General features: G+C 43.8%; 1 protein-coding gene across 1 annotated transcript; it reads right to left on the bottom strand.

Moving 5' to 3' along the window:
* Nucleotides 1-2,376: 2,376 nt before the first annotated feature.
* Nucleotides 2,377-6,177, bottom strand: LOC131899461 (toll-like receptor 13). Its single transcript, XM_059250931.1, has one exon. It carries the CDS (start codon nt 6,136-6,138, stop codon nt 3,268-3,270), a length of 2,871 nt encoding a protein of 956 aa, XP_059106914.1. The 5' UTR covers nt 6,139-6,177; the 3' UTR covers nt 2,377-3,267.
* Between the last annotated feature and the right edge of the window lie 3,862 nt (nt 6,178-10,039).

The following is a 10,039-nucleotide window of genomic DNA, read 5'->3' as shown; positions in this document are numbered from 1 at the left end:
GCCCTCAGCCAACACTGTCTTCACAGTACTGGAACCCTCGTGTCACATAGTTTCAAGGACTCTTAGGTCATTGACCAGCAATGCTACCCAGTGATCTTAGTCTTTTTTTATGATGTGTGAGATAAGCTAGTTTCATTAAGATAAATGTGGCATGTTAGTTATGTCAGTAAATCTTGGTCTGTGCTTTGTTTTCCCTGCTGTGACAGAATCAGTAAGAAGAACACGACAGTGCGCTCCCCATCCAAAAGAATCTCTGCTGGGATTGTTTGAATACCATCTCTCTTCTGCCCGGCATGCAGGGCGGGCAGAGAGGAGAGCAACCACGGGGTGGAGGGGGCAAGTGTGCCAGATCAACCAGACAGGTGAAGATTGCCCAAGACCAGGAGAGGAACACAGGTTCGCACGTCCCTTCCATTACTCAAGAGGGAGGCGACAGAACCTCAGGAAGGAATGGGTGTGGCCTGCTTCAGCAAAATTACACTGCCTAGCATTGCCCAGAAGCAACAGAGTCTCAGGCTTCCAGGGTCCAATTTGGACAGTGGAAATACTATTGGTGATCAATATGGTTCAAAACTGGGACCCTGTCCCTGTTCCCCATTTTCTCTTTATGTATAAAACACTGGGGAATAAGGTGAGTGTAGTGATGCATGCCTGTAATCCTAGAAACTGTGAGGCCACAACAAGATTTTGAGTTCCAGGCCAGCTTGAACTATATAACAAGAAGTTGGTTCAAAAGAAGGGGTGAGCCGGGCGTTGGTGGCACACGCCTTTAATCCCAGCACTCAGGAGGCAGAGCCAGGCGGATCTCTGTGAGTTCGAGGCCAGCCTGGGCTACCAAGTGAGTTCCAGGAAAAGGCGCAAAGCTACACAGAGAAACCCTGTCTCGAAAAAACCAAAAAAAACAAAAAAAAAAAACAAAAAAAAACCAAAAAACAAAAACAAAAAAAACAAGGGGTGAAGGACGAAAATGTTTAAGTAGAAGAAAGTAGTGGCTTTGATTAGGATGCCATTTATGTTGAGTGGACGAGGGCCTATTGAAGTAGACACCTGCTGCCCCAGTTGAAAAGAAATTCTGTCCATCAGGTCTCTTCCTAACAAGTTCCTCTTAGAATCATGTAGATAAGGAGGAAACTAGAAGAAAGGCAGTGAGTTAGGGAAAGCTTCTTTTCCTGGGGAAAGAGTCTGAAACAGGGAGTGCTGGCCCCGGTCAACTGATCTGACTTAGGTTCCTAAAGCCCCACGTACAACGGGAATTTTTAGCACCTTTGTACAAAATACCTACCAGTAAGACTTCGTGGCCCCGTTGTCTAATGCCAGGGCCATGCCCCCTTTCAACTTTAAAAACATACAATTGATAAGGGTTTAGAAACCTCAAAACAGAAAACCAGTCCATAGTCATAGTACTGGTACTGAGAACAACAATGAAATGTTTTTTGTTTGTTTGTTTGTTTGTTTATTTTTTAACTGGAATCCGTGTTGTTACCATTACAGTTTTTGTTGTCACGAGACTCCATAAGTCAGCTTTTTCTCCATAAGTCAGAGCACAAGCACTTAAGAGAACACTTGTATAGACCTATCGATTTAAGAAGTGGACTTGCTGGGCGGTGGTGGCACACACCTTTAATCCCAGCACTCGGGAGGCAGAGGCAGGTGGATCTCTGTGAGTTCGAGGCCAGCCTGGTCTACAGAGCGAGATCCAGGACAGCCAGAGCTACACAGAGAAACCCTGTCTCGAAAATCAAAAAAAAAAAAAAAGTGTTATTTAGGGGTTGGGGATTTAGCTCAGTGGTAGAGCGCTTGCCTAGTAAGCGCAAGGCCCTGGGTTCGGTCCTCAGCTCTGGGGGGCAGGGGGGGGCTTGATGAGTTAGCAGTGCAGTACAAGTGGCAAAAGGTATCACCCAGGCTTGTTGGGCAAAACAGACTTCATCGAAATGCCATTTTAAGACATCTTAAGATAGATTTGAGGAGCCAGGCATTGGGGGCACATGCCTTTAATCCCAATACTTGGGAGGCAGACACAAGCAGATCTCTGATCTCTGTGAGTTCGAGGCCAGCCTAGTCTACAGAGCAAGTTCCATGACAGCCAGGGCTACAAAAAGATAGATTTGAAAACTCCAGTGGTGGTGTATCTGGGACATCAGTCACAGACTAGCATCGTGTAGGAGGCAATTCCTTTTTTTTTTTTTTTTCCTTATTTTACTTTTTGATTTTATGTGGTTTTTGTTGTTGTGTTGTCTTTGTTTTGTTGTTTCTGTTGTTAGGGGTTCTTAGCAGTACAGTGCTGTTATGTGACTCTATTCTAGGGAGAAATGAACAACTGTCTACTCACTCCAGATAGGGAACTGACCACAGACCAAAGTATGAATACCACCAAAGTCCAACTTGGTGAACCAATGAGTTTTATTGGGTTTATTTACAAGAACATGAGTGAGGGGTTATTTATCGGAGCAGAAATGACTGAAGAACAAAGCCCACAAGCTTGGATGACAGTGACAAAAGCTGGAAACCTAGAGCACACTGCACAGCCTGCAGGCAGCTCAACACGGTGGAGAGTGTCCTTTCCTGGTGGCTCAGTTGGTGTGAGCCTCTTCCAGGCAGCCGGGCTGCTCTCTGCTTCTTCCCTCTGCTTCTTCTGGACAGCCAGGCTTGTCTGAGGTTATCTCTCAGCAGGCTTTACTGCTTAGTCACACTTGGGGAGGGAGGGGTCTAGGAACTGGTCAGTATCAGGGACTCAGTGAAACTATTTTGAATTGTTTACCTCCTGTCTGTTGTTTAGCTTTCCTGTGGGGTGGAATATTTCATTCTCCCCTAGAACATCCTGTTGTTTTATCTCTCTGTAAACATCTGTCTTAGGAAGTTTCCCTCCAAGATGGAAGGTTTTAATTTTTGAGGAAACCCATACACAACAAGTACAGTCTCTCTCAACAGGAACTGACTTGGAGAAAATGATTGAGCAAAAGACACACAAGACCTTTCTGTTCCCCAGAATTACAGATGACTGGTGTCCCAAGTCCTCTCCTTAATAAAATAGGAATTTCTTCCATCTATCCAATTCCATAGCAGTGGGACCCCGCTCCTGAAAGTTTTCCAAGCAGTTCTCTGCACTCTCCTGGCTGCATGATGAACACTATCCAAATGGTCCTAGGTCTTACAGTTATAAGCAACCCCTGCCTTTGTCCCCAAAGAGTGGGTTCATTTAGTCAAACTCAGCTTACATGTATTTTGGGTAACATTATGCAGCTGGATTTGGGCTTATAAGACTTTCAGTCACTCGACAACAATTAGATGTGTATTTTCTTTCTCCACAGTCTCATTGCCCAATGCATTTCTAATGCGAGCCCAGAAGAGTGGCTGCTGGTGAGCACTGTCTGGCCAGGTGATAAATGTCTGTCTGTTTATGAGTTTCCTGAGTCGGTGGTAGCTGGACAGCCTATAGTTAGGAATCTCTTCAAGGAAGATCAAGATAATGACATCCTTGTGCTCATAGAACATCTTCATGCTGGCCAGCTGGACTTCAAGCCGGCACCATTCACTGTACAGGTACTGGTTACTGACCACACACAAAGTTTTCCGGCTTGTGTTGATTGCATTCTGGATGTTCTCGAAGATGTCAATTCCAGGTTCAAAGTCCCGATGGTGAAGACAGAGCTTAAAGGTGGTCTGGCTGCCTTCTTCTAGGGCTGGAACAAGCTCTTTATATACCCATTCCTCATCGGTGGCTGAGAAAGAGACAAATGCATCATACAAGAACTTCTTCTCTGTTTTGTTCCATTTAGTGAGGTACCAAGCCCTACATATGTACAAGCCATACCACAGAGAGGAAATCATCTTGGCACTGAACCAAGAGAAGACCATGGTGGTGAGAACTATACTGAAGGAACAGAAGAAGTAGATCATTCCCAAGTCAAAATTACACATGGCATCATCAAAATCTATAAGCAAACTCTGGCTGTCTGGCTGCTGACAAGGGTAGCTCCGGAGGAAGGGGATGTGGACCTCCCCTGTGTTCATTGACCAGTTCTTGAACCACATATTGTCACAGTTGCACTGAAGTTTGTTCCCATAGACATCAAAAAACATCAATGATTTCAGATTCTCCAGATGACTTTGATTAATGACCTTCAAGTTGTTGAATCTTAAAGATAAGACCTGTAGGCTCTGTAAGCTGGAGAACATGCCAGGAACCAACGAATCCAAGTTGTTATTTTCAAGGCGTAGGATCTTTAGCCTTTTGAGTTTTTTGAATAAGGAAGCATTTAAATACAGACTTCGATCTCCACCTTTTGTTCCTGAGATATCCAACTTGGTGAGATTAATCAGAGGATCAAATTGGTGGTGGTCCAGGAATATGGAGGGATTTTTTCCTAGGAGTAACTCCTGCAAGCTACTCAACCCTTGGAAAAAGTTGCTTGGAACAACCTGAATCCCATTTTGTTGTCCTTCTAGACTGAGCTGTTTCAAAGACTTGAGCTTCATAAATGGAGGATGTTGAAGGGTCCTAGTGGTTTCATATTTGATCTTATTAAAACCGAGTTTCAAAACCTGTAGCTTTTCCAGGCCCGAGAAAAGGTGTTCATGAAAATATGACAAGCTATTGTACACCAGGTCAAGGTGATGTAGGCAAGTGAGACCGGAAAAGGCGCTCGGCTCTATAATTTCCAGGCGGTTGTGGGAGAGAATCAAAACACTGAGTTTTTTCAGACATCGGAAGGTTCCACGCTTGAGAGTCCGGATATTGTTGGCTCCAAGATCTAAGAGCTCTAAATTTGGAAACTGAGCAAAGGAATACCTATCAATTGTTACTATCCAGCACCCAGCTAAGTTGAGCTCCTTCAGTGAAAATAGCCCACTGAAGGCCAGGTTATTGAGTTCTGTGATGGGGTTTCTTGAGAGAAAGAGAGACTTCAGGCCCTTCAAGGGTGAAAACGCAAAATCTGGAAAGCTTTTAAACTTGTTGTGGCTCAGATCTAGGATGGTCAAGTTCTGCAGGGAACTCCAGGTCCTGTTGCTGATGACGGAAAGCTGGCACTTGTTTAGATTCAGTCTTTGGAGACTGGGTAGAGCATCAAACTCGCTGTCATTGAGATGAACCAAGTCACTGTTTTGACCCAGGTCAAGGAACAAAAGCCTGGTACACTTTGCTAGATGCTTAATGCCCTCCGCATTGGTGGCATTTTTCTGAAAAACCAGTGCCTCTAACATGGGTAGGTTTCTGAGGAGGTGACAAACAGTTTTCACATTTAAGTGACCATGTCTAAGCTCCCGGTTACTGAGGTCTATAACCCTTATATTCTGCAGGTGTTTGGCTGAAAGCATCTCCAGTTTGACCGATGTTCCACTCAGATTCAAGCTCCTGAGTTGGGGCAGAGTTTCCAGATACACATTCTGCATGACGCCATGGCCATTCTGGGAAGCGCTTAGAGTGGTTAGGTTAGGCAGTGACAAGGCAGAGAAGTTTAACTCCCTTAGTTTGTTTCCCTGGAAACTCAGGTGGAGCAGAGAAACCAATGACTTAGGACTGTGGTCCAAGTAGATAATGCTGTTGTTAGTAAGATCAAGGTACTCCAGGCATGGGAGATACTGGACTGCTTCAAGAATAACAGAAAAATTGCTAATGTTGTTCCGAGCTAGGCTCAAATATTTCAACTTGACCAGAGGAACAAAGGCTTTTTGGTGAATATGGGTAATCTGATTGTGGTTCAGGAGCAAGGTCTCCAAGTTGGACAGGCCCTCAAAGGAGTTATTCACACTTTGAATCTTATTTTCCACTAAATTCAGAAGGGTCAAGTTTTCCAGTCCCCTGAAGGCACCTTCATCGATCTTCCAAATGAAATTCCACTCTAGTCTCAAGTCCAGCAGAGCGGGCACATTAGTGAAGCTCTGGGCAGGAAGGATTTGAATGTAGTTCTCCGTCAGGTTGAGGTGAGTAGTGTATCTAGGTATGTCACTAATGGCATCTGTCAAGTTGGTGATCTTCTTCCGAATGCAGAACACATGGTGAATATCAAATTCATACTGTGTGCACTTATTGAACCCATATGTCTCTACCAAAGACAGCAGAGAAAGCCCGATGAACAGGAGCAGGAGCTGCAGAGCAGGCACCAAGCTGCTCCAACTCATCTTGACTTCCCCAGGCATCCAGGTTACAACAGGAAAAAAATCCCTTCACACATGCAATGCTCATGTTTGAAGGCATGGTCTTTACCTATGGACTTTGCTGCAAAGAAAAACAAAGGTTCTTAGTTTAAATTCTTCTTCCCTAATAAGTATTTCATAGCTGCTTCAAGGAAACAAAAAAAAGCTTAATCCCAAACATTGACTTGTGTTTTTTCCCCCTGAGGTAGGGTTTCTCTGTGTAACAGGCCTCTGTCCAAGAACTTGCTTTGTAGACCAGGCTGGCATCAAACTCACAGAGATCTGCCTGCCTCTGCCTCCTGAGTGCTGGGATTAAAGGCGTGCGCCACCACCATCCAGCTCAACACCAACTTTCAAAACCCACTTCTAGAGCACTCTCTTATCAAAAAAGGCTGCTGCTCATTTTTTGCAAGCAAAATTTTCAGCAATAAGAGCCAAAGGAAGCAAGACTGTGTGTCATTTAATTTCTGTAAATCGGGATATGTCTCCCACCCTCCTTTTCCATCTGATAGTAAAACATCCTCCTTGTCTTGTGGGCTGATACATGAAATGCCATCACTACTGATGCATTAGATGGGTTGGGGTAACGGAATGTCATATGTGACACAAGTCACTTGTGCCTCAATGTGAATGAGGCCATATGATCAATGATTTCACCACAATTTGCATTTGAGGGAGGGAGAGGTGGGCTGGTAAAGTTTTGTACTTGAGCTGAACTCAAGGATGAAAAGGAGGGAAGGGAAGGGAGGGGAGAGAAACATTGGGCAGGAGGAAGAAGGAACGTTGAGATAACTTGATATCATTTCAGCAAGATGCCTTGACTAGTGAAGTGCATGAAGACAATAGCTGAGTATTTGTGATTTTGAGAATCAGTCTATATATTTGGTAGCTTTTCTTCCAGTGACTTGCTTGTTTAGCTCCATTCTTCATTTTCGTTCTTTCTTTTTTCTTTTCTTTTTTTTCTGATGCTTTGTGAACATTTTTGTATATTCTTTGTATATTAATCCTTTGTTAGTAACAATGATTTACATATCTCCTGCCATCTATAATTTAACATTGTCTATGAACTCCTTTGTTGATAGAAAAAATCAGTAATAAAATGGTGTGGAAATAAGTTTTAATTGTCACCCTGAAACAATGTAGAATCGAGTGAGACAAGTTTCAGGGAAGGACTGTCTAGATGAGATTAACCTGGGAGCTTATCTGTAGGGCGTTGTCTTAATTACATTAATTGATATGGGAACACCTAGCCTAAAAGTGGGTGGCACCATTCTTGTGGTTGGGCTCAGAATCCTGTAAGAGTAGGGAAAGCTAGCTGAGCAGTTGGCATGTGTTCACTCTCTGCTCTTGACTGTGGTTGTAACGTGAGCAGCTGCTGAGTTCCTGCTGCCCACATTTCCCTGGGCTACATATGAAAATAGGCTCTGTGAGATGCTGTTCTGTTTGGATCTCTGCAAACACCAGGACTGGCAGAGTAACAATCTATGTGAGGCAAGAAGGAAATCTGGTTCAGCATGACTTAGTTAACTGGTGCTGGTTGAAACTTCTAGAGTCTGACACTAGGCAGTTTATTTTAGGCATATTCAAGCACAGCACGATTTTGGAAATTCCTAATGATGAATGAAGCCTGTGTATACAACAAAGCTTAAGCCTTGTTTACACTGATGCTCTTTACAAAGTGCATATGGTTTCTTCCATAAAGATGAGTTCTGGCCGGGCGGTGGTGGCGCACGCCTTTAATCCCAGCACTCGGGAGGCAGAGGCAGGTGGATCTCTGTGAGTTCGAGGCCAGCCTGGGCTACCAAGTGAGTTCCAGGAAAGGCACAAAGTTACACAGAGAAACCCTGTCTCGAAAAACCAAAAAAAAAAAAAAAAAAAAAAAGATGAGTTCTGTTTACTCAGAAACAGTGCTCAAGATAAGAGTCTATATGGAGAATGACTGAGCTAAACATAACAGCCCAGGGGGGTCAGGAGTGGCCTGACCCTACAGATCCCACAGAGGTTTCCTGGGCTGTTGTAAAGCACAAGTGACATCTCTCAGAAGGATGGGTTTTATGGGCTGGGAAAGAACATTCAAGAGAAAGGACTGGGGAGGAAGTGTCTAGGATAAACCAACATAACAGTTTTTCAGGATGCAGGTGTGACCTGGCCCCGCAGATAGCACCGCTCACTAGGCTATTAACTACATCCATTCCCAGCTCTTGGGTGGAAAACAGGTCAACATGTTCTTGTTGAGGAGACAACCCTGCCTGTTTAAATTCCCAGTTTCCCTAGTACTTACCTGTGAGCACAAGGACCTTCTGCCCTCTACACTATTTTCTGTGCTGTCTCCTGGAAGTGTTTAGGTCATGTTATTTTTAGGACTCTATTTCCTCTTTTTTTTTTTTTTTTTTTGGTTTTTCGAGACAGGGTTTCTCTTGTGTAGCTTTGCGCCTTTCCTGGAACTCGCTTTGGAGACCAGGCTGGCCTCGAACTCACAGAGATCCGCCTGGCTCTGCCTCCCGAGTGCTAGGATTAAAGGCGTGCGCCACCACTGCCCGGCTTCCTCTTATTTTCTAGTTTGATACAGCAAAAGTATCAAAAATTTTATTGGTGTTGATCATAAATAAAAGCTGAATTCCTTTATTTGTTCTTAAAATGTGAGTGTTTGTTGTATTAGGTGTTTTCATTAGTTAGCTTTTTGTTTGTAGTTTTGTTTGTTTTTGCTTTGTTTTTCTGAGACAAGTTCTCATTATGAAGGTCTAGCTGTCCTAGAACTCGCTCTGTAGACCAGGCTGGCCTCAAACTCAAACTCACAGAGATCTGCCTGCCTCTGTCTCCCAAGTGCTGGGATTAAATGTGTGCACCACTATAACCAGTGTAGTTTTATCTGTTAATGATTATGCCTTCAGCAAGTAATGGAAATTATACCTTTCCTTTTAAGTTCACTCATTTTCTGCCTTCAGCAAGTAATGGAAATTATACCTTTCCTTTTAAGTTCACTCATTTTCTGCGCCTTTCTTTTATGTTGATTTCCTAAAAGCTTCTAATACTATATTAAATTATAGAGCATGTCTTCTTGTCAGTGAGATGACATCTATAAGCTTCCTATTAATTATTATTTGCCATAGTTCTTGACAAATGTCAAGTCAGGAGAATTCCTTCCTGTTCTTTAATTTTTAAGATTGTGTGTGTGTGGGGGGGGAGCTGTTTCCATGGATGCCAGAAAAGGGTGCCAGATTCCTTGGACCACAGAGCAGGCACCAAGACTGAGCTGAATAAATTAACTCAATAGGGAGCAGAGGTTTAAGGAGTTTTGTTGTTGTAGTTGTTGAGAAAAGGTCCCACTCTGGAGCCCAGGCTGTCCTAGAACTCACTATGTACCCCAGGCTACACTGTGGTTTTAAGGCATTTTTATCTTTTAAGGTAACAAGAATGAAACAGAACAGAGAAGAGAGATCTCCTATAAAAGTAAATGCAAGAAAAGGAGAGATGGGATGGAGCCAGGTATTAGAGCACAAGGCCCTGGGTTGGGGCCCCAAGACTCTCCTAAACCAAAAGAACTTAACTTTTCTGGGCGTGGTCATCCATGCATACAATCCCAGCACTCAGGAGCTGAAGCAGGAGAACCACTTGGCTGAGGAACCTAAGGGCCGCCTGTGCAACTCCGAAAGAAAGAAAAAGGGAACGAAGAAAAGAGCAGAGAGGGCAAGGAAGGGGAAGAGAGGGAGGAGGAGAGGTGGAGGAAATGGAGAAGAAGGAGGAAGAAGCAGTAAATCCATATTGCATAACGTGGCTGGAGGAAACTGGGTGAAGCAAGATGACATTGCTAGATTAATGTGCTCTTTGTTCTCGGCGGTGACAAAGGCCAGTGGTATAAACTCTCCAATCTACCAGAGTTTGCTACAAGAATATTGTAAATATT

The sequence above is a fragment of the Peromyscus eremicus genome, chromosome X (genome assembly GCF_949786415.1).
Source record: "Peromyscus eremicus chromosome X, PerEre_H2_v1, whole genome shotgun sequence".
Classification (NCBI taxonomy): Eukaryota; Metazoa; Chordata; class Mammalia; order Rodentia; family Cricetidae; genus Peromyscus; species Peromyscus eremicus.
Note: the sequence above shows the minus strand (reverse complement) of the source record. Positions and strands in the feature narration are given on the sequence as shown.